Source organism: Lontra canadensis, unplaced genomic scaffold (assembly GCF_010015895.1).
Source record: "Lontra canadensis isolate GAN:19392208 unplaced genomic scaffold, GSC_riverotter_1.0 scaffold16, whole genome shotgun sequence".
NCBI lineage: Eukaryota > Metazoa > Chordata > Mammalia > Carnivora > Mustelidae > Lontra > Lontra canadensis.
Window position 1 is genome coordinate 4789286 of NW_022631010.1, and position 24310 is coordinate 4813595.

The 24310-nt window shown below is 50.6% G+C and overlaps 1 protein-coding gene across 1 annotated transcript in view; it reads right to left on the reverse strand.

The window, feature by feature from the left end:
- The window catches only part of RSPO4 (R-spondin 4), a 29098-nt gene extending 10729 nt beyond the window's left edge, over window positions 1–18369 (reverse strand). The window contains exon 1 of the mRNA XM_032859376.1: window positions 18291–18369. Within this exon, the coding sequence (XP_032715267.1) occupies window positions 18291–18369 (79 nt within the window). The remainder of the gene's footprint in view (window positions 1–18290) is intronic.
- Between the last annotated feature and the right edge of the window lie 5941 nt (window positions 18370–24310).

Genomic DNA, 24310 nt, shown 5'->3' on the forward strand with positions numbered 1-24310 from the left:
AAACAGATTTCACATAGAAAGCCAGACGAAAGGCTCAGGATTGTTACATCGCCACCTGCCACGTGTCTGTGGGAGTCTGTGGTTCAGGGCTCGCTTGGGCAATCGGTGCAGAACTTTTTATTTTGATGTCAACATTTTTTGGGGGGTGGAGTTTCTTCCTAATTGGGGTGTGCCCAGGGAAGTGTGTCTTGCATGAGAACATTGTGTGTCATGGTTGACTGAGGATTTAACACAGCTGTCCCGGAGGCCTTCCTGGGGGGTGCCAAGGATGGGGATGGAGAGAGACGGCTGCCCCTTGCCCCAAGGCCATGGAACCTGAGGAGGGCCAGTCCTTGCCCTGAGTCCTGCTCTGTCTCTGGGGATGATCCAGAACCATGGTGGGGGTGGGGGGTATGCAGAGAGCGCTGGGCAGTGCGTCTTCTGATCCTTGCCTGGCAGTGGGGGACACATGTCACCGATGACCAAAGGAAATAAACAACATCTGGGCTCCCGCCTGTCCGCTCAGGCCCCCACATATGGGAGGCAGTTGCTGCCCCTGGAAGCTGGCTCAGAGGAGCCCCACGGCACATCCCTGCCTGGGGGGCAGATTGCACCATTCCCAGCAAGGGAGGGGCCCTGGAGAGGACTCCCAGCTTATAGTCTCCCACGGGGTGCAGGGCTAAGGGTCTCCAGCCCCCCAGCCTCTTCTCAGTACCCTGGGGAGGCAACATAGAGGGCCTCACCTTCAGCAGAATATTGAGGTGGTCTTGGTTTCGGAGGCTGACAAACCAACACTTCCTGGCTGGGTGAGTGTAGACAAGCAGGCTTCACTACTCTGAACCTCAGTCTCCTCTTCGGCAAAATGGGGACAACAGCAGCAACCGACTCCCAGGCACTTGTCTGATTGACACGAGCTCATCCATGTGAAGTGCTTAGCACCACTCGTGGCAGACAAATGGGCACTATTTTATTATTTGGTTTCTGTGAGACGCATGGGAGGCGCCCCAAGGTGCTCCCTCGAGGGCCGGAGTGCAGTTTGGAGTTTTCTCCTTCAAGTTTCCATAGCTTTGCCCTTTGGCCTCAGAGAGCTGTCGCTGCGGTGGGAGGGCCAGGCTCATACAGGGCAAAGGAAGTTGATGATGTTCCTTTTCTGCCAGGGAAGGATGAACCCCAGCAGGGCAGGGCAAAACCACAGTGCCCCCCACAGGCGAGTCTGCACCTTGCTTTTGCTCATCCAAATTATCCTGGCAAATATTGCACCTCCCGACCCCCTTTTCCAGAGCTGCTCACCATCCCGCGTGGAGATGTTGCAAAATTCATTTAAGTACTATCGTCACACCCACTTCAGAGGCGAGGCAACTGAGGTTCAGGGCAGTGCCGCTGCTTGCGCAAAGGCACGTTGTAGGAGCTGTAGTGGACAGTCAGACCCAGGCAGGGTGACTCCAGAAGCTGAAATCTTCACGTCAAGGCGACACTGCCTCCCGAGTCCCTGTGTACCCCATGCTTCCTTCAGTCCTCCACACTGAATAACACGTCCTGCTGTCCCCTTACTATGGCCTTGCTAAGTTCCCAGGGTTGTGCTAAGGCCCTTGCCTCTTTCCATGCCCACTTGACCTTGACCAAGACAGGAAGTTGGCCTGGTTGCTGCTGTTGTCCCCATTTTGCCGAAGAGGAGACTGAGGTTCAGAGTAGTGAAGCCTGCTTGTCTACACTCACCGTCCGGGGACTGAGCCTGCCTCTTCGGCGTATCTCATTCATTCTCCGTTGTGCCGTGCTCAGCCCTGGGATGTGGGGCAAGTCAGCACGTGTGCCCTCACCCAGGGAGCCTGTCCCTGTCGTTCTTCTGTCAGGTCCCTTCCAAACTCTCTCTGGGGGATTTTCTTGTTGCCCCCACCAGGGCTTCGGGAGGCTGGGAAACGTCCTGCCCCACCCCAGCCACTGCTTGGAATCCAGAAGGAATCCTTTCCAGACCCTGGGAGAGAAGGCAGGATGGAGTGCGGTGGGGAGTCAGGGTTCACACCCACATCTGTTCTTTCCTCAGATTTCAATCCACATAGAATCACCCAGTGCTGCTGCTTAAAATCTGAGGCACTACCCCCTCTCAATTAGGGGCTTGGTTGAAAGCTTCTGGTGCTGTGCCTGATGTCATAGATGTCTGAGCTCAGGCGATCTTCAAAAACCACTCTGCAATTGGGGCGCCCGGGTAGCTCAGTGGGTTAAGCCCAAGACCCTGGGGTCTTGGGTTCAAAGGTCGATTTTGATGCTCAAGGTCTGGGGTGAGGTCTGAGCTGCTGCGTCTCTACAAAGCTGTCCGGGGATGCTGACGATATTGGTCCCTGACCTCATTTAAGAAGCAAGGAAGTTGGTCTTATTACCACTCCTCCTTACACAGATGAGCCAACTGGGGCTCAAAGGCCAACCCCTGGAGGTAGCAGAGCTAGACAGAGCTCCCAGACAGTACCTTGCCCCGGAGGCCTGATGATGGATGAGACGCCGGGGTAATATTGGGTAATATTTGGAAGGGGCAACCCAGCTCCTCTTATCACTCACTGGAAGGCTTTCCCAAGTAACCGGAGCTGGGGATAGTGCCAAGGTCAGCGAGGCAGGAAGGGGAGGCGCCGGGTTCGTCTGCACCCAAACACGGGCGTGGTGCCAGGACAGTGGCGGGCGCGGGCTGGATGGTAAACCCCACCTCCAGAGGATTCTAGTGCTCAGGGTTGAAGCACGAAGTCTTCGCCCTGTGTTGTCTCTGCCTGGCCCTCTGGCTGGGTAGCGGGGCAGACCCATTTCAGAGCAGGCTGCTGGTGCCAGGCTCGCCCCCTGCCCCTCACCAAGCCAAATCTCTGCTTTCCTATCCCTTAATGAGCCACCCTGGCCTGGGCAGATGTGTTCTGCCCTCCATTAACCACTCCTCAAGGAGGGTCCCGCTTGTATTCCTGTGGGAGCCCTGTGTGTGCAGCCAGAAGCCAAGGACCCATCTTGCCAGAGTGCAGCTACCTGTTATCCGTGAACACAGAAGCATCACACGACTGGCCCGAGTGTGAAACCGTCAGAAAATCAATCTGCCTACAGTCTTGTCACAAAACTGTCTGTGGGTCAAAGTGTCGTCGTGTCGTCAAGCGTGTGGAATCGCAGAAGAAACATTCTTGCCTTGTCCTACATTTAAAACAGCCACAAAATTGTCAAGTAGACGCAGTTACGCCCCTCGAAAAAAATCTTGAGAAAACAGTTCCTTTTCTTTTCCAGCAACAGACACAGGTTTGCTGTGGGAGAGGCCCTGAACAAGCTGCTGAAATACCCTGTGCCTGAGTTTCTTCTGTTTTTAACTCACACGGCTGTAGCGGGGCACGGGGAGGGGTGTCAAATGCATTGTGCTCAAAGCAGGGCAGAGCAGATGCTCAGGAAACTCACGGCCCCTCCCCCACTCCCCGTGAACGGCAGGTCTCTGCAGCACGCGTGTCTCTGGCATGTTTCCTCCCAGCTATAGCCCTACACCCGGCACAGCAGGTGCCTGTATACAGTAGGTGCTCAGTGAGGAGTTGTAAGCTGGGAGTGGACTTAGTTTCTGGCTCCTTCCAGTTCTGGGTCTCTGTGGTTCGCTATGTGACCTCGGGCAGGTCTCTTTCTTCTCTGATCCTCTCCAAACCTACTTGGCTGCCGTGAAATACTCTGAGACCCGTGTGTACAGTACCTGGTGATGCTTGGCTTGAGTTGGCTGCTTATTCCCACTCCCTGCCCTGGGGTGCTTTTGATTCCCCATTGCTCTTTATCTGTGAAGGACTCTTCTGGCTCTTTGAGAGGCTATACAGCTCTGGCCCAGTAGGAGGATGTTTGCAGCAGTTAGGACCCTGCTGGGACTCCTCCAGCCAATCTGGAGACCCAGTGCCGCATGGGGGGGGGGGCATGCCCACTGGCTAAACCCAGAGGCTCCCACAAGCTTTGGGGGAAGATGTAAGGGCCAGGATACCTGGGAAGGCAGTGGAAACTTTCATTTTCTTACATTTAAATTCAATTAGCCAACTTAACAGTACATCCTTAGTTTTGGATTCAGGAGAAACTTCCTAAGAGGAACTGGAAAGCCCAGATTCTGAAAGTTAATCTGAGGAGGGTACCAGATTTGAGAACTCTACCTACAACCTCCTTTCCTTTGTCCTGTGGAAGTCCTGTGACTGAGAGTCCAGAGCTAGGGATGAGGACAGTGGTACCTGTCTCGTGGTGGACTCAGACTCCTTGTATGATCTTGGCAGAGTTCCTCATTGCCCCATGCCTCAGTTTCCCCAGCAGGAAAACAAAGGATGGGTCTTGATAAAGGACTTTTAAAATATTTTCAGCCACGGAAGCCTTCTTTTCCACGTAATGAGATGGGATATGGGTGCTGAGTTAATAGAGCAGGTAAGGATGGAGCTGCTTTGGCTGAAACCTGGCTGGGTGTGAGGACGAGGATCTTGAGTCTGATCCTTTTCGTTCCCATCCCCCACTTCTAGAGGCAGCCCTTCAGGGCTTGGAGCATCTCTAACGACCTTCAAGCCCCAAAGGTCCACAGTGCCAATGGCAGGAGGAGCAGCGGCAGAACCGTTAGCAGCACTGACTGGAGACAGACAGCCTGGGTTCAAGCCTAAACCTAACCTCTGTGAGCCTCAGTTTTCCCATCTGTAAAATGGGATACTACCTGTCTTCTTATGTTGTTGTGAAGGTGCAGTTCGTTGGCGTGTGACACAATTAGAACAGGGTCTAGCAGATGGTAGGTGTGAGCGGTGTGGAGCGCCTACATGGCCGGGCTCTGTCACAACAACCCTATGAGGTGTCCTCTTAAAACAAATAAGTTAAGGTACAGAGAAGGCAGGTAAGTTGCCCAGAATCACACAGCTGATATGTGGCAAGCTGAGGTTTAAAGCCAGGTGGTCTTAAGAACTGGTGGTTTTTATTAAGCATTAGGGAGACTCCAGCCCTCAGAATAGGCCCAACATAAACACCCTCCTCGCCTCATAAAATTAAGCCCAAGGAAACGTTGGGTATATGATCAGTGCTCAGCACAGAGAAATCCTGGGGCTCCACTGCCAGTAAGCATCAGGGAAGGCGACCAGGTCTAAAAGTCAGGGCTAGTCCTCATGCCAAACCCTGTCAATGTTCAGGGACAGCCCCAGCTTCTCTCAGCCAGGACCCCGGGGACCAGGAGGCTCTGAGGGGTGACAGAATCAGGAATCCAGTGGGGCCTCCAGGCATGGACTAAGTGTCTTCACAGATCTGATTGTGGGTCTGGCCTCTTCTCACAGGTTCCCTTCCCCTCTCAAATCCCAGCAAAGGGAGAGAGCCCCAGATGTGGACTCTTGTCCCATATCTTTGGACCCTAGGGCAAGGTCCTCCCTGTCTCTGAGCTTCAGTTTCTCCGTCTGTCAAAACCCACTGTGCATAAGGGTCCAATATTCATGATCTATCCACCTGTTGGGCAGGTATTTCTTGAACACCCTCAATGTGCCAGGCCCTTTTCTAACCTCTAGGAACACAAGGGTGAAAACAAGAAACAAACAAACAAAAAAACCCTTCTCATTTGCTTTCATTTGATTAGACAAAAATCAAAAGACAAATCCCAGACCCGCTGAAACTTTTAGAAAGATGCACAACATGGTTTTAGTTGAAAGGTAAATTTCCCACGCTCTCTTTTTCAGCCCTCCTCCCAGCGCCAGGCACCCCGCTGGGTACAAGGGTGCTCTGTAAATGTTTGTTGAATGAATGAATGAACAGGACTTATCTTGCAGTGCCAAAATTGGTGACAAAGGGTGGAAACAGTCTCTGAGTCCTCCCCATCCCTGCCACAGTGTTTTAAAGAGAGCTGCCTCATGAGTATGAAACTGGGGCCTGGTAGCTGGCTCCAGGGCTTAGTGTGGGGAGGGGGCAATGATTTTGCATCCCCTATCCTCCCCCCCACCCCACCCCCTGCCTCTGCAGCCTGTGTAAATGGATTTCTGAAAAGGATCCCCAAAAAACTGTCCCAGAGGGGCTGGGGCAGGGCTGAGAACTTCCCCATCTCCCAAAACCCAGCTGGAGTGGCAAGAGAATAACTCATCATTTAGAGGGGATCCGAAGACCATGGAAATGGCATTTCATCCTGATGGATACACATCCTGAGGTTTGGGATCAGACAACCCTGCTCTCAAATTCCAGCTCCAAGCTTACTTCCTGAGACATTTAACCTCAGTCTGCTCACCTGTAAAATGGAGACAATCATCCACTCACTGGAAAATGTGTTCCCTCCTATCAGAGACCTTCCTCTCTGTGCCAGGCACTGTTCTAGGCACTGGCACATCAGTGAACAAGAGGGTCTTCCCCTCATGAAGTCTGAAGCCGGAAGGAGAGAGCGATTATTTGTGGTAGTGACCAGGAGTGAACGAAAGTTAGGAGAGGTATCCCTGCATAGGGACCAGCAAGCATGGAGGGTCAGAGCCTGGAAAGAGCTTGTTCTGGAAGAGGTCAGGGGAGAGCCATGGCAGGTGAGGTCGGACAGGCGGATGGGCCAGCCCAGGTGCGTGGGCTCAGAAGCGGTTTGCATGGTGCTGGATCTTCCTAGAAGCAGGTGAGGGTCTGCCTGTGCTCCAGCAGGTGCCGAGGGGGAGGGGGCATGGTCATCCAGGTGGTCTGGATGAGGCTGGCAGCTGTGGAAGCAGGTGGGGGGACAGGCAAGCTCTGCCCCTGGGCTACTACAAGGTAAGTGGCCCAGTCCTGGCGTGGCGCATGTAGGGGCTTACAGATCCGCTATCCAGTCTCAGATCTAAAGAGACCTAATCTGAGAATCCCAGGACGGGATCTACCCCACGGCCTCCCTGTAAATGCCAAATTGCTTCCGCTTCCCCTTGCCATCACTTCCGGTTGGGCCTCCTTGTCCTGCTGTTGCTCTTGACTTCCACAGGCCACCAGGAACAGGTCCCTGTCCTGGGTCCCCTCTGGATGTGAAGCAGCCTTGCCCTCCAGTTGTGCTCCCTGCCTCTGCCACCCACGCCCTACCCTCCAGATGCCATCAACCTGAGGCCCCGCCACAGTGGCTTCCTAAGTTGGGCTCCAAGTTGAGAACAGTGGTGAGTCACAGTGGCCATCTGCTTGGGCCAGGCCCCCAGAACAGCTGCCTGGCAGCGAGAAATGGGGAGAGGGGAGACAGCGCCAGGGAGGTGGGAGCCCAGGTCACACACCCGGGGCTTTGCCACCTTGACCTAGGAAGGCCTTTGACCTCTCTGAGCCTCAGTGTCTCGCCTGCAAAATAGAATGATGCTATCCAAGGTTTGTCTGGAGGGTAAACGGGGGTGATAACCCACAGAACACCGGGCCATGTGCCTGGCATATATGACAAAAGCAGTCACCAAGCGGGAGCCAGACTTTGCCTTATGCTCTGCCCTGGGTTTTAGCTAACCAATTCCTGGCACAGTGAAAAGGAGCTCTTGGGAGCCCCAGCTGGGATTCCAACCCGGACTCTGTGAGGGTGGTGGGAACCTGGGTAACTGACTTTCCCCATCTGGGTCCCATTTTCCCTTCTGTAAAATGGGTACCCATCTTCTAAGGTTGTAACGCACCCAACCTGGCCCATAGTGGTGATCAATAAATGGTATGATGCCGGGCGGGGTTGGGGGGGCAGGGACTGAATGGAAGAAGAGGAAACAGGCACAGCATGTGGTGAGGGTAGCAGGAGCACAGGGAAATGGGGAGGTTCATGATCTTGGCTCTAACCCTCTCCCGGCCCCGAGGCACCATCTCTGCCAAACTGAAACCCAGGTGGTCAGAGAAATCTGGGCTTGCACAGGCCTGAAAATTTAACAGCCACTGTCAGTGGGCCTCAGTTTCCTCATCTGCAAAATGGAAGCATCCTTCTTGCCCAGTTAAAACCAGGACAAAGGTCTGGAACCAAGACGGGTAGCGTGGAGCCAGAGGGGCTGGTCACTGTGAGTTCTGGCAGGTGCTCGAAGGGACCAGGGCTGTGAGTGTGCAGAGCCCGACTCATGTTGGCTGAGCCTCTCACCCCGGTCCTTGTGTTCTATCTTTCACACTCACCACAGCTCTGCAAGTCTGGGGTTACACATGCCCCATTTTCACGGAGGAGGAAACTGAGGCTCTGTGAGATAAAGTAGTAGACCCATGAGCTCACAACGAGGAGGTGGGTGGAGGCAAACCTGACTCCAAGCTCTGGACTGCTGGGGGTCCCACCTCCTGGATGGCCTCCCGGATGGCCTGTTGGCCACTCCCTGTGGACTCCTGCCCTGTGGCTCTCCAAAAGCAGACGAAAGCCCTTGAAAGTCATATGTCCCTTAGGGCCCAAGGTCAACCACAGGGGGCTCTGAGCTGTTCGTGAGGACAGACAGGGGGAGACTAACTCCAGGAAGAAGGGAGGACCTTCAGGGTAGCCAGCTTTGCACACAAATGTCCTGGGTGCTTGTATTCTTTCTTCTTTGGTGGTGGTGGGGGTGTAGGGTGTGGATGCAGGAGCTCAGATGATCCACAAATTGTGACCTTGCAGCCAAAGCAGCCCTGGGAGAGCGGCAGCCGCGGGCTGGGGCTGCTCAGCCCATGGCGAGGACTCTGAGCCACCCTGGGTTGCCCTGCCAGCCAACTTCCCCACCTCCAGGGGCAGGGACTCCAGCTGCCATCTTTCCTCCTCATAGGAAGGAAGGGGGCCCACCACCTCCCTCAGTCCAGGGCCCCCGAGGGCTAACAGCAGGTGTCGGCTGGATGCAGTGATGGAGAGGACATTCAAGGACAAGAGTGAACAGAGAAGCACTACCTGCTGTTGAGACTTCCAGAAATGTTTCTGGGAGGGGCCTTGGGCTGCTGTACCAGGACTGTCAGCATTGCCAAGGAAGCACGGCTCACAGGAAGGGTGGTCTGCTGGAAGGACGGAGAACCAGGGGCTCACACCCTTCTACTGAGATCTCTTATATGGGCACTTTCTTTCTTTCTTTTTTAAAGATTTTATTTTATTTTTTTTTAATATTTTATTTATTTGAGAGAGAGAGAGAGAGAGAGAGAGAGAGTGAGAGAGAGCATGAGCGAGGAGAAGGTCAGAGGGAGAAGCAGACTCCCCGTGGAGCTGAGAGCCTGATGTGGGACTCGATCCCGGGACTCCAGGATCATGACCTGAGCTGAAGGCAGTCGCTTAACCAACTGAGCCACCCAGACACCCTAAAGATTTTATTTTTAAGTCATCTCTATGCCCAGTGTAGGGCTCGAACTCACAACCCTGGGATCAAGAGTCGCACACTCCACTGACTGAGCCCTTCCAGGGCCCGTTATAAGGACATTTTCTAAGATCAAAAAGCCCAGACTGTAAGGCAGAAGAAAACCCCCACCCCCAAAAAGCTTATATGAGATTTGATCGCGTGAACGGTATCCTAAGTAGAGATTTCTATTCTCTAAAGGACATATGAAGTTACCAGATGGGTGTCAGACTGAAGAAAAATATTTTCTAGGTCAAAACCAACAGGGGGTCAATATGTAGGTAACACAAGGAAGTCCTATAAATTGACAAGAAAAATTCAGGAAACACAATAAAAAAGTGGGCAAAATAAAAATAAAATATATTAAAAATTTAAAAAAGTGAAAATAAGGGGAATGAAAATCAGGTAAAAATAATTAAAATTGACAAAAATAGAAAAGAAATAGCATTTTAAAGTTAAAACAGTAAAAGTTTTAGAAAAACAAAAAAGTAAAACTAAAACTGCATCTATAACGTAAATTTAAATGCATTAAAATTATTTTTAATTACAATTAGACATTACAACTACTAATAATGAAAACCTAAAAAACAAAATGGAAGGGTTTACATAAAGTAAAAAAGAAAGAATTTTAAGTAAGTGAAACAAATTTAAGAATAAAATAAGAAGTTGGCAATTCATAACAATTTAAAAAAGAAAAAAAAGGAAAATAAAATACAAAACAGAAGCAGGTTTTTACACGACCCTGTACTGATAATATGCTATGAATTAAGGAGTCTGATTGACTCAAATGCCTGCCAGAAGGGGGGCAGGGTGGAGGAGGAAGGAAAAGCATGCTCAAAATACAGCATCTGACTGGGTTTTTCCAGCCTGCTGTGGGCAGAGGATAGGACGTCAGGCCCCACGATGGCCTCATCCACAAACAGCCATCACATCATTTATACATTTAAAACATGCCAGCACCATGAACACGTACCACACACAACCTTCCGTCCTCACTGCTGTCCTCTGAGGGCCGGTTTCATAGAGAAGTGAACAGAGGCTCAGAGAGGATAATCCTGTGTCATAGTCACACAGCATTTAGGACCACTCTACCCTCTGAATCTGGGCTCCTGAGGACTTCCAAACACAGGCAGGGACAGGTCTGACATCAGGCTGGAATGTTCTGGATGCTAGCAAGAGCCAACCTCCCATGGCGCGTGAGGGTTACCACCATTAATTGAACACCCACTATCTCTCAGGTGGGGTACATGCATAATCTTGATCCTTAAGACAACTGTATGATATAGATGCTCTGATCGTTCCCAGGGTGCTGACAGATGACACTGAGATTCGGTAATGGAATATTTTCACCCAAGCACGGCAGGAGCGGAGATGGGAGTTCAGCCCAGGTGTGTCACAGCCCAAATCCCACACTCCTTGCCTGGTGCTGGAACTCTTGAGAGCTCCCCCTATTTGCTAGAAATGTCTTTTACAAGTCAGCCAACGGAGGCACAGAAGGGAGAGATGACATGCCCAAGGTCACTCAGCTAGTGAGTGGCAGAGCCCACGGCCTTCGTGACAGCCTGCTGGTCACCCCCTGCTCATCTGGGGCTTGCTAGAGACAGCCGTGCCCCTGTGCCAACACCAGGGCAGGCTCCGGAAGGGCAGCCGTGACATTCCTTCCCTTCGAGTCTCCACCCCTGCGGATGTGGGCACCGCTGTTGGGCTTCAGGGAAAGTGGAGGCTTCTGACAAAAGTGAGTGGTTTTCCCCATGTGGTCTGGGTCCCCCAGGCTCAGGAATGCCTTTCTTTTGAGCTGGTGAAACAGAACCCCCACCATAATGGCAGACTGGGGCCCCCAGCGGGGACGACAGAGAAGGGGGCCCTGTGAATCATGTGGTGTGATTCCAAGAAATCATCCCAGGGCAGGCGGTGGTAGCCCAGCCTGCGGCAGCCATGCCCAAAAGGAGGGCCTCTCCCACCCGCGATGGGAACCAGATCATTCCCTGTGGGACCTGGAGGGATCCTCAGGGTTGGGGCTGAAGGCGTTTGTCTGAATGGCACCGCTGGCTGCACAGGCCAAGAAAGGAGGCTCCAGCCCATGGAGACCTGGAGGCACATCTCAGCCTCTCCCCGTCCTGGCTCTGTGCCCTTGGCAAGTCAATTGCTCTCTCGGAGCTTGGAAGCCCTCCTCTGTAGAATAAATAGGGTCACACCACCTCCTGGGCTATTCTGTGGCCAAACTGGGAGAAGGCCTGGCGGGGTGGTTATGCACCCTCCTTTGGAATTAATTGTCTGGGTTTAAATCCTGGTTTTGCCAAACTTACTTTGCCAAGCTAGTGGACTGAAGTATATGAAATTGCTAATATTTGGGCTGTTTTTGACCTATAAAAATGGCAATTTCATACTCTTCAACTAACACCCTCTCCTCTTAAATCAGTTTCCTCCGCTGTAAAATATGGATAATAGTCCTCACAGCAGCCTATGAGGATTAAGTAAGACTGGGAGACAACTGAGCTCAGTAGACCGTGGGCTCTGAGACCAGGCAGGATTTGAACCTGGGCTGCGTGACCTTGGGCAAGTTAGTTAACCTCTCTGTGCCTCAGTCTTCTCATCTGTGGAACGGGGATAATAATAGGACCTGCCTCATAGGTTTATTAAGAAAATTTAACCAGTTCATACACATAAAGTATTTAGAACAGTGCCTGATGTTGTTAAATAAAATAAAATAACAGGTAACAGCATCTGGCATAGAGTAAACGTTCGACAGTAAAACCAAATCAAAAACAGACTTTTAAAAACCTTGGATGCCAGCGAAAGTTCAGTATTTTTAAAGAAAAAAAAATGTATGTTTTTAGGAACATGCACGTGTGTGGAAATGCACGAGGGGCCTGGTCCTGGGTATCCACCATGTCCAGGGCCTCCTGTGTCTGGCCAGGGTCCACAGCCTGCCGTTCTAAGGGAAGGATGGGCCTCAAGGCTGTGATGGCTCCAGTCTGGCCCGGGGCCTCAGCCGGCTCCTGCTCATGGAAGCACACAGCCAAGCCACAGAGCCTGTGGGGCACACAGGTCACTCCAGGGGCCCGTTGGAGGCTCCCAAGCCCAGGCTGGCCTCTTGTGGTGATGGGCGCCGGGTCCCGGGGGTTGGGGGTGGGGTGGGGTACTGCCCTGCTTGAATCTCCATTTGCACAAGTCTTGGTCTCAAAGGTCTCAACTGGCCTTTTCAGCCCTAGCATTCCATTATTCTATAAAAAAGGAAAGTGGAACCCTTCCGCAAAGTGTAAAGTGCTGTGTGAACCACAGGGCGGTTCATGGTGTTGCGTGGGTTTTCCAGAGAAGTCTGTAGTAGGCAGGATTTGCCCCTGTGGGTCTGGAACCTGGAAGACCGAGGCCACACATCAGTTTCCTACGTGACCTGGGACAAATCATGTCCCCTCTCTCAACCAGCCTTCCTTTTCTGGAAGGGCAGAGGGAGCAACCACGCTGGCCCGGCAGGATCAGTGAGAAAGGCTCCCACGATGTCTGGGGCCCACCGGCTGCTCAGGAGTGTCTGATGCAGAAGGATATTTAGGGCTCTGACTGATTGCTCTGTCTTCTGGGGCCACAAGCCACATGCCTTGAGAAGGACAAGGCCACCAAATTCAAGTCCACCAAAAATAAGCATACAGCTTGCACAATGTGTCAGGGACCATTGCTGCTCATTGAGGCAATCTGGTGTCGCAGGTGGAACTCTGCAGCCGGGCTCCCTGGGTTCACAGGCCCTCTGTTCAGGGACCCTTAGTGTCCCCATCTGTGATACAGGGACCTCCTGGAACCTGTCTCTGAGAGATTTACAAAGACTGTATTGGGCTCAGCTGATCCGACAGCCTCCACACTTCCTTGACGGCGGTAAAAATTCCCGTATTATATCAGTTCACACACAACATTCCGAAAACACACATCAGTACAAACGCTCCCGTGCTCTAACACCCATCTATGTGCACACACACGAGCATGCACACTCGCTTCCTCGTACACACACTCAACCTATACGTGTAAATGGAAACACACCTCTCAAATTAATATTTAATCTTAATACTTGCAATACGTTCTGATATTTTCTAAAAAGGAGGTTAGCTACCTCTAGTCTCTGGGCCAAATCTGGCCCTTGGCCTTTTCATATGGCCTGTGAACTGAGAAGGGTTTCCAACAACAACAACAAAGAAGAGTATGGGACATGGCATTGGTGGCCCGTAAAGCCGAAAGTATTTACTGTCTGGCCCTCTACAAAGAAAGTTTGCTGACACCACCCCCCCCAAACTTTCTATCCTACACTGTCGTGTTCTGTTCGGCTGCACTGTACTCCACTTCATTCACTGTTCGGCTGTACTTACTAAATTAGTTCCCTGATCTGCTGATGGGTTGCAAACCTCAGTTTGAAAACTGCATTCATACCAGAGTCTGTTTTCTCACTAGATGGAAAAATGGGTGAATAAACAGTGAACTGACTGACGGACGCAAAGACACAGGAGAAGAAAACAGGTAAGGTGACCTTAGCCAAGCAATGTCCCCTTGTTGAGTGTCAGATGGCTCAGCTGAGACCAGGAACACCCCAGACCTGCCACTGAAGGCTGTGTTGAGGGGCAGTGGGGTCCTGTCTGTGTCAGTCTTCTTGATGGGTCTGTAATTGACATCTCAAGGAGAGACCGAGCCCTCTGACAGACGGGCACGGCAGAGCGCGTCTTTACCGTCCTTGTCAACACCTAGACCAGAGCCTGGCCTGGAGGAGGGGCTCAGGGAGTATTTCTTTGGGATAAAGGCGATATGCCAGTGGCATCCAAGGCCCCTCTGTGACTGGATTCTCACCCTGTCTGCAGTTGGACCTCTCTTCCTCTGGCCACACAACCCCTTTGGCCTTTCCCACCTGACCAGACCCTTCCTTCCTCCTGCTGGAGTCCCCAGCCCTGTCCCTGCTCCCACCTCTCCTGACAAAATCCCTGTGATGAGGCCCCTCTCAGATGCCATCATCCTTGCAGCCCCTGGCAAGTCATCAACAAGACCCATGTATATTTCTACGCACAGGCTCTGGAGCTTCCAAGATGCTGGGTCCGTGGCCCCAGTGTTCCTGGACAGGTCAGTGGACTTTCTGAGTCTCAGTTCCCTTGTCTGGGAAATGGGTGTCCACTAGGCAGTGTGATAGTGAGGATTCCCATGGTGCAGAGCTCCTGGCACGTGGCCAGCCCTCGCTAAGTGACCTCAAGGCTCTCCTTTGGTGACTGGGTGGGGACTGGGGGGTTCCCATCCCTGCAGAGGGAGGTGGGTTCCCCCAAGGATGGGGGATGTGTGAGATGAAAGCAGCATCTCCTTCAAGCACAAGTTTGGCTCCAGAACTGGCCACAGAGCGAGAGGGCATGGGATCAGAGATAAGTTTACTGAGTGCCAAACATACTGCTTTCCTTTTCTCAAGCAGACCTATTTTATGAAGAAACCCAGGCCCAAAGGGGCAAAAATGACTTGCATTCTGCTGGTAACCTTCTACTGACACGCACTGCCTTTCCCGAGCCCTCTGGGTATGGGTAACACCCCTTACTCCATCCTTTAGCAGCTGGTTCCCCTTCCAGAGCTGCCTCTGACGGGCGTCTTTACCTGGTGTCACCTGGAGGCCAGCAGCGAGGGAGATGCCCCTTGTTCTGGGCCCGCCTGGCCCCGGCCCAGCCCTGCAGACAAGAAGCCAGGGTCCTTTCCCAACTCTGCCACTGCCTCAGGCACCTGCTTGCTGGGTCTCAGCATCCCTGCTACACACAGGGGACAGTGGGACAGTGCTGCCTGCCCTGAGGTCCATGCGGGACTTTGCAATTTATGAAGAATGATCGTACTCATCCCACCCAAGGGAGCTGCTGCCATAGTCTTTTTATAGATGAAGAAAAAGAGACTCACTGAGGGGACAAGGGCAGAAGTGAGACTAAACCCACATGAAAGCCCCTTTCTCCCCAATCCAGAGAGCATCCCAGCCTGCTGTCAAATGGGAGGGAGAAGTGGTAGAATCTTTACAAATCACCTACTGGGAAGTCTGTCACAGCCTGCCTTTTTCTTCTTGCCTAAATGAAGCTCTGTATCAGGGTTTGGGGGGTGCAGACCAGAGCTCCCTCACGCTCCCTGACTGTCCCATTGCCCGGACACCCCAGCATGTCTCAAGAGAAATGTTTCCATCTGGTTCTGATTCATTTACACTTAATTAATCAACATGTTGTTTTGTAAGAGACACTTGAGATCCAAGAACCTTTCTCAAGCTTTTTCTTTCATTCTTTCTTGTCTTAGAAACAGAAAAATTAAAGAAAAAAAGAAGGAAAGAAACAGGAAAATTGGGTTTCATCAGAAAACAGTGACGCCAGGCTTGAGGAAGCGTGGGTCTGCGGGTGCCAGGCCCCGCGGGTGGCGGCTTGGGCTGGGCAGCTGCTGGGCCTTGCAGAGCAGGCCGAAGACTGAGGCCCAGGACTCGGGGATGGAGGGGAGGTTGGGGAAGTCAGGGAAGGGGTATTCGTCCACCGTGACAGCTGCTTAAGGGCAGGCCCCAGGTCTTTAGACCTTGGTGTCTCCAAGCTTTCCAGCACAGAGCCTGGCACGGAGGCCACCCTGTAGCGGTGGTTGAATGAACAGGTGAAAGATGGATGATGGAGCATGACCAGGGCCTAGGTGTCTTCAGGACACAGTCTCCTTCTACAGTGACAGCAAAATGTCAAAGCCGCTAGGACCCTCAGGGATGTCGTGTGGAGTTTTCCAAGTAGCTGTTTCATGAAAAATGGCCCTCTGCTGCATAATTAGTTTGGGAAACGTCCTGCTGTCTAGCCCCACTGCTTTGCCATGAATGCTCTGATAAGTCCTGCAGTGGAGAAATCTGCTAAACCCAGCATTTCTCAAACCTATTTGGCCAGGACTCCTAAGACCACTTGCCGAATATGCTATAGGAAGGGTTTTCCTACCCCTCCATGCCCCCACCCAGAGCCAATGGGAAACTGAGGGTGTTGGCAGGATCATGGGAGTCCACCATCTGGGTGTAAAGGGGCCCCGGGGTGGGAGTGAAATCCAAGGCTCTCTCCATTGTACTTGACTGATGAGTAGAGCTACAAGCCTCTCTCAGGAAATGCTGGAGGGGGCATGTTTATGTCCTATACACAAGACATCAATTACTGTGGGGAGGGGCGCCAAGAGCCCCTTTCCCAAACACGGGCAGCATCGGGAACAGCCATGTCCAACCTCTTCATCGAGCAACTGGGGATGGGGAGAGGGAGTGGAGGTTTTCTTTTTCTTTAATCTGTGTGTGTGTGTGTGGGGGGTCTTTTTAGAGCTGTGAAACATCTTAAAGATCTCCCCAACCAACTCCTCTTCAGTTGGGGAAATGGAGATTCTGGGAAGGGGGAAGGGAAGGCCAACACAGCTCAGGAGCCATCCTGACAGACACAGTGGGATTCCAGCCTGCATTGCTACTTACCTGCTGTGCAACCTTGGACAAATCAGTTTCCCTCTCTGAATCCTCATCCAGAACATAAGCATCACCCTGCCCGCCCTTCCCCTCACCCCTGTGAAGCTGTTGTGAGTAGCCAGGGACACCACACACAGGAAATGAAGATGACTGGTACCGACAAGTGCCCCTAGGAGCCCATGTACTTGGCTACTCACTTAACAAACATACACATTCAGTCTTGCCCACATCTGCCTGTGAGTCCAATGTTCCAGATTATCATTCCTTTTGTTAAAGGGGAGTCAATGAGGAGGAAGTTTTTATTTTTATTTCTTTGGTCTGTTCTAAAACTGAGAAAAATCTCAGAGATATTCTAAAAGGCTGTCGGATGGGTAAACCCAGGCTCAGAGAGGCAAAGTGACTTCCCCAAGGTCACTCAGCAGGTCACTGGGGAAGACACCGTCCAAGGGCCATTCACGGAGGAACATTCCCACAAAGTCCCAAACCTGCCCCAGTTCCCCTGAAGCCCACCCACTGCTCAGACCCCTGGATCCCTCCAACCAGTCACACCAGGGATGAGAGCCCTTTGGGTCGGTCACCCCCACCCAATCCCACCTCCGCATTTTCCCAAAGCCCCTCTCTGCTTCCTGCTCCACTCCAGGAGTGACTGTGTCCATGCCGGGCTTTTCACTCAAACGAACTAGAAGCTTCTAGAAGGCAGACTCTCTTTTTTTATTCCCATGTAGCCTTGTTCGGACCTTGCAGGACAGCTTAGCAAAGTTCCTTAACCTGTAAAGCCTTGGCACCCAGCTGTCATAAGGAAGTGGTAGGGATTCCCTTAATGAGAGAAAACCTTGGCACAGTGGCTGGGATTCCAAGGTTGCCTCTCAGACTGGTACCAGCTCGGGAGACTTGCTCCCCTGCTCATTCTCCTCAGCTGTGCGGGCTCTGCCGACCCCCACTCTGCAGCAATGACCTCAAACGCACCTCTTGAGGACATTCTGACTCTCACAGTGAGCGACTGTGGCATAGGACCCTGAGGGAGCCAGGGGCTCCTATGGGCCCCAGGTACATTTCTAGTTTGACCTTGATTTACCTTCCGAATGTTCCCAGGAAGTCAAGATGGAAAAACTGGGGGGACTCTGGGGCTTCAGCTGGGTCATCTCAGAACAAATGGACTTGAATTCTGGTCTCAGGTCTCCCTGAATTCCCAAAGCTCATACCTTTGCCAGAGGGGGCCCATGAAGGAACACTGCCTCCCGGAAGGTGACAAGGTGAGTCAGGGTCAATGATGGGCCTCAGACTGGGCCATCTGGACTCCCAGCCCAACACTGTATATGTTTTTTCTCTGTTCAGCATGGATGGCTGGCTTCTAAGCCACTAATTCTGTCCCTTAGTCCCAGTGTCCTCTGACCTAGCACTTGGGGCCTCCTGTCTTTGCACAGAGCCACCCTCCTTCTCAGCAATGCTGCTACTATAGGGAGTGGGTCAGTGACAGAGCCCTACCAGCCCCTTCCTTCCTTGGAGAGCAAGCCAGCTTGCTAGACAGGTGCCCCGGGCCTCAGTCTCCCTGTCTGTAAAGTGGGCCATTGGAGGTGTGAGTGGTCCATGGTGCCGGGACACCATGCTGATGTTCCAAGGGCCATCGCCCAGTTTGCCCCGCTGTTCGCGCCCTGCCACCAGCCCGCTGCCCCTCGTACCTTGCTTCTTCCTTCGGCTCGCTGGGAGCATGTCTACGGCGTGGGCGAGGAGCAGCAACAGGCAGAGTGGTGCCCGCATCTGGGCAGCCTGGTCGGGGCTGGCGCGCGGGGCTTTCCCCGGAGGCCCGATGGCTGCTCCCGGCGCGCGGGCACATCCGCGGGGCGAGGGCTCGGTACCGCCGCCAGGCACGCGCCGTCTGCCCAGGGGCCGGCTGCCAGGTCGAGTGAGGGCGTCTGCGGAGCCGGGACACTGCCCTGGCTGGGAGGAGCCGGCGCGCGGGGCGGCGCGTTAACCCGCTCGGAGGGCGCGCGCGGCGGGGGGCGGGGGTCGCCCGGAGGGGGTCCGGAGGTCGGTCGGTCCCGCAGTCCGCGGTCTGGCGTCGTTCCGCCCCCTGCACTGCCCCACTCACAGACCCGCCGCCGGCCGGCCAGACGCAGGTACAAATGCGCGACCGCCAAGTGACCCCCATCCCGGCGCTCTCGGCACCCCTGACACCCCACTCCCCGCCTGCCTCCGATTTTCTCCCTCCTCTGTCGCTCCTGGCTCCTGCGCCTGGCCCTTCGGGGGCCACTCCTGAACTTCCTCTTGTTTTCTCTGTGTCTCACAGTCCCTTACCCTGAGGCCTGACCGTCTGGTGTGCACCCTCTCTGCTCTGCCTTGTTCTTTCAAGAGAGTCCCGGGACCCTTCTGGCCATGGACCCTGCATGTTTCCTGCGCGGCCTGCGGGGAGCCCCTAATCTTTGATGCCAAGTGACCGGCACCTCATAAATTCACTGGACTGTGTTTCCTCCAACCTTATCTACTGGATGGAGAGCAGCTCGGGCCGTTTTAACCCTTTCACAGCCGGATCCCTCCACCTACCCAGCAGACAGTGCACTCCTGCCTCAGTCAAACTCCCCACCTTAACCAATATCAGTAATAATAATGGTAACTGTCATTTTTGATGCCTGTGTGCTTGGGGTTGTGCTAAGCACTTTACACATAATATCATCTTCAAAGTCACCCAGTGAGGGTCTACTCTGATCAGCCCCACTTTACAGGGAGGAAAGAAGCTCAGAGAGGCCAGTGACTTGCCCAAGGCCACACAAAGCAGATCAGCGCCCTGTCTGTGTCCAACACCTGCCCTCTGGGCCACTACTCAGGACACCGTGGAGCTTAGCTTGGACAGTCTCTTGCTGAAAAACTGTCCTTTCCTCTTCCTATGTGTGTGGCTTGTCCCCTTCAGCCCCTTGTCTCCATCCTCAGTGAGTCCCAGGCCCTCCATGCCTCCAGGCCCTCCATCCCTCTGAGCCTTTCCTGTGTGGCTTCTCCATGAAATATTGGCCTACACATCCCATCCCCTTTCTTCGCTGACTCATTCAGGACCCCGCCCTGGATATGCCCCTCATCTAGGAAGCCTTCCTGGATTCTCAGGCCACATTCAGTTCTTTCTCTGGGCTCCCACAATCTCTTTATCACAGCTTGGCCCTAGGTGGTAACTATTGATGTCTCTGTCCCTCACTCTACATTGTCAACTCTTGGGAGGCCAGAGATGAGGTTATATCTGGGTCCCTGGAGCCCTGGGCCACACTGGATGTTGTTGAATGAATGAACGGATGAGCTCTCTGGATGGAGGAGTCTCCTGGTTTCTACACGGAATTCAGGTACGGGGAGAAATGAGGTAACCCTAGAAGATCTGGAGGAGGAAGTTGGAAAGTCAGCCCCTATCCAACCACCCCCAGTCCTGAAGTCTCCAGAGTCCAGAGCAGGATAGCCTGGGTGAGCAGGGCTGGGGAAGAGCGATGCACACGGTAGCACGGATGGGGGTGGTAGTGTGTGCCAAGGCCATGGCTATTGGACAGACACCCAGCTCTGCAGGCTGTAGCCTCTCAGTCCTTCTCTTCCCTCTCTCCGTGCTCCAGCTGCCCAGCCTCCTCTCTATCAGACTCTGCTGTGTGCCCTCAGCAGGGCTTTTTGCTGTTCCCGCCGTCTGGAAAATCCTTCCTGAGATATCTTCAGGACCTGTCTCCGCTCAAGGTTACCTCCTCAAAGAGGACCCCTCTGACTGCTCCAGATAAAGCCAAACATTTCCTTTACCCCCTTACTTTGCTTTATTCTCCACAGTACCAAGTACATAGTCTTGTTTGTGTTTGCAGTTGGCTTGTTTGTAAGTTCTACGAGGGCGGGAATCTTCTATATTATCTGTATGCTTAACACAGAAAGTGCTTAATAAATATGTGTGGAATGAATAAAAGAATGGATGAATGAGGGCTCACTCACCCACTGATTCACTGTAGGACCTCAGGCATCTCCTGCTGTCTTGGGCTCAGTTTCCCCTGTTCAGTGGCATGGATGGGTTTTTGTGTTTTCTGAGAGTCTTACAATCCTTTCAGAATCTGCTATTTCTCAGATTCTGTGAGCCAGAACTCAGACCTCTACTCGGCTCTGAGATGTACAGACGGTTTCGGGGTCTCTGTAGCTATAGGAGGCTGTCTGAGAATCTTAGCCAGCCATCTGGTCACCCTCAAGACAAGCGTCCAGAGAGGACATCAAGGCCAGTGGCATCCCAGGAGGTGTGCACACTAGGGGCATCAGTTAAGGAACCGCAGGACACTGTCACAAATAGATGAAGACTGGTATAATGGCTACAGCACATGACAGTCCTATTGGGTGTTTTGGATCAGCAAATCCTTCCCCTGCATGGACAGCCAGGTCTCAGGTTCCTTCCAGCTTGTGCTCTGCTCTTAGTACATGGCTTAAGGCTTGCTGTGGATGGGGCAAGGCATGGAAGATCGTCTATGGGGGGTACCGATGTCCTCCCACCTCCCACGGGCCAGAATTCAGTCACATAGCCACACCTACCTGCAAGGGTGGCTGGGAAACGCAGTCTAGCTGCGTGCTCAGGAAGAAAACCAAAAGAGTTTGGTGAGAATTGGGCCATTCTATCACAGTGGACCACTCTCATTCTTGCCTTAAAGAGGCAGTAGTTCTTGCCTGTGTTGGTTCTGACCACTACACGTTCTTTTTCCTAAGCAGCCAGAGGACCTGGATTTTCTTCCAGGTGAAGGCCAACATTTTTCTTGGGGCTGCAAGGGCTGCAGGATGGCTCCTGCTAGAGTGACCAATTGTCCCAGTTTGCCAGGGATTGCAGAGTTTCCTGGGATGGAATTTTATTTCATGTACAGCTTTGTGTAACCACCACCACATCAAGATACTCAACTGCACTGGCAAAAAATTCCCTTGTTACCCCTTTTTGACTCCATCCACTCTCTCCTTTATACCTCAACCCCTAACAACCACCAATCTGTTCCCCATTTCTACAATTATGTTGTTACACAAATGTTACATAATGGAATCTTGTAGCAGGTGTCCTTTTGAGATTGGCTTTCTTTATTCAGCTGAATTTCTTGAGTTTCGTCCAAGTTTTTGATGATTAACAGTTGCATTTTAGGGGCACCTGGGTGGCTCAGTCGGTTAAGTATCTGCCTTCAACTCAGGTCATCATCTCAGGGTCCTGGGATCGAGCCCTACGTTGGGCTCTGGGCTCCCTGCTCAGGGTGGAGCCTGCTTCTCCCTCTGCTTGCTTGTGTTCTCATTCTCTATCTCTCTGGAAAGTAAATAAATAAATAAATAAATAAATAAATAAATAAAATCTTTAGAAGAAAAATAGTTGCATTTTAATGCTGAGTAATATTCCATTGTATGAATGTACTAGAGTTTCTTTAGTCATTCATTCTCTGAAAGACATTTAGATAACTTCCAGTTTTTGGTTATTAAGTACAAGGCTACAATGGATGTTTGTCTACAAGTTTCTGTATATTGTCTTTAGCAAAATGTCTGTGCATGTCTTTTGCACTTCTTTTTTAAACATTTTTAAAATTTTTTATAAACATACAATGTATTATTGGCCCCAGGGGTACAGGTCTGTGAATCGCCAGGTCTTTTGCACTTTCTGATTGTAATTTTTTAGTTTTACTGTTGCATTTTAAGAGTTCTTTATTTCATAAAGAAGTCCTTTGTTGGGTATATGATTTGCTAGTATTTTCTCCTAGTCTATAATTTGTCCCTTCATCTTCTTTCCAGCATCTTTTACAGAGCAAAGGTATCTAATTTTGATAAGGTTCACCTTGTCAATTTTTCCTTTTATGGATTATTCTTTTGGTATCAAATCTAAGAACATTTGCCTAGTCTCAAGTCTCAAAGATTTTCTTCTATCTTTTTTCTAGAAGTTATATCTTTTTATATTTAAGTTCACAATCCATTTTGAATTGATTTTTGCATAAAGAATGAGGTCCACATCAAAGTTCATTTTTTGCCTGTGGATGTTCAAGTGATCCAGTATGATTTGTTGAAGATGCTGTCTTATCTTCACTGAATTGTTTTTGCTCCTTTGTCAAAAATTAATTGGGCATATTTGTGTGAATCTATTTCTGGGTTATCTATTCTATTCTGCAAACTATGTGTTGTTCTGTCTGCCAATACCTCACTGTCCTGATTACTGAAATCTTGAATTTGGGTAATCTGATCTCATCCACCTTATCCTTTCTCAAAACTGTTTTAGCTATTCTAGTTCTTTTGCCTTTCAATATAAATTTTATAATAACTTTGCCTATACTTATAAATAATCTTGCTGGGAATTTTATCAGAATTGCATTAAACATGTATATCAATTTGGGGAGAATTAACATCTTGACTACATTGAGTCTTCCATCCATGAACATGGTATATCTCTCCATTTATTTATATCTTCTTCGATTTTTTAAAGAATCAGTGTTTTGCCATTTTCAAGTCCTAAAATTTTTATTTGATCTGCACCTAAGAATTTTTCTTCCCTTTTAAAAAAGGATTGTAAATTGTATTGTATTTTCAATTTTGTTGCACCATGTGTTCATCCCTAGTTTACAGAAATACAACTGATTTTTATGTATTGATCTTGCACCCTGACACCTTGCTGAACTTATTAGTTTAAGAAGTATTTTTGCACATTTATAGGGTTTTCCAACAAAGATAACATGTCTCCTGCAAACAGGGACAGTATTCTTTCTTTTGTTCTGATTTGTGATCCTTTTATTGCCTTTTCCTTCTTGTATTGGCTAGAACTTCTAGCACTGTAGTGAATAAGTGTGATGGGAGAAGACATCCTTACCTTGTTCCCAACCTTAGTGAGAAAGCATTCAGTCTTTCATCATTAAATACGATGTTGGCTGTAGGGGTTTTTTTTTTGGATGCTCTTAACAAGTTGAGAAATTTCCTCTCTATTGCTATTTTTCTGAGAGTTTTCAATCAGGAATGGGTGTTGAATTTTGTCAAAAAATTTTTTTGCATCCATTATTGAATAATCATGTGATTTTTCTTCTTTAGCTTGTTGATGTAGTGCATTGATTGATTTTTGAATATTGAACTAGCCTTCCCTCCCTAGAATAAACCCCATTTGGCCATGGTGTAGGATTCTTTATATATCTTGCTGAATTCTACTTGATAATATTTTATTAAGGACTTTCACATCTATATTCATGAAAAACATTGACCTGTATATAATGTTTGTACTATCTTTGTCTGGTTTTGGTATCAAGCTAATACTAACCCCAGTAGAACCAGAAGTACAAAGCACACCAGAATAGAAATGCAAGGGTTCTGGAAACTAAATGGTCATTGTAACTCCAGCCTCCAAAAGTATATAAGAACCTACATACTACATCTAAAAAGTGGGATTGCCAGCCAAAATAAAAGACTTAAATAGGGCCTGAAGTTGCCTAATCTGCTAGCTCAAACCACAGTTTGAATAAGGATGATTCAGATGTTGGGATCATCTGACAAGGACTTTAAAGCAGCCATCCAAAAAGTGCTTTGGCAAGAAATTATAAATTCTTTTGAAATGAATGAAAACATAGAAAATCTCAACAAAGAAAAAAAGTTATTTTAAAAAGAGCCAAATTGAAAGTATAAAACTGAACAATGCAATAATTGGAAAAAAGAAAAAAGAAAACCTTGAGGATGGACTCAGTGGTAGAGTGGTGATACCCAATGATGGACAATGACC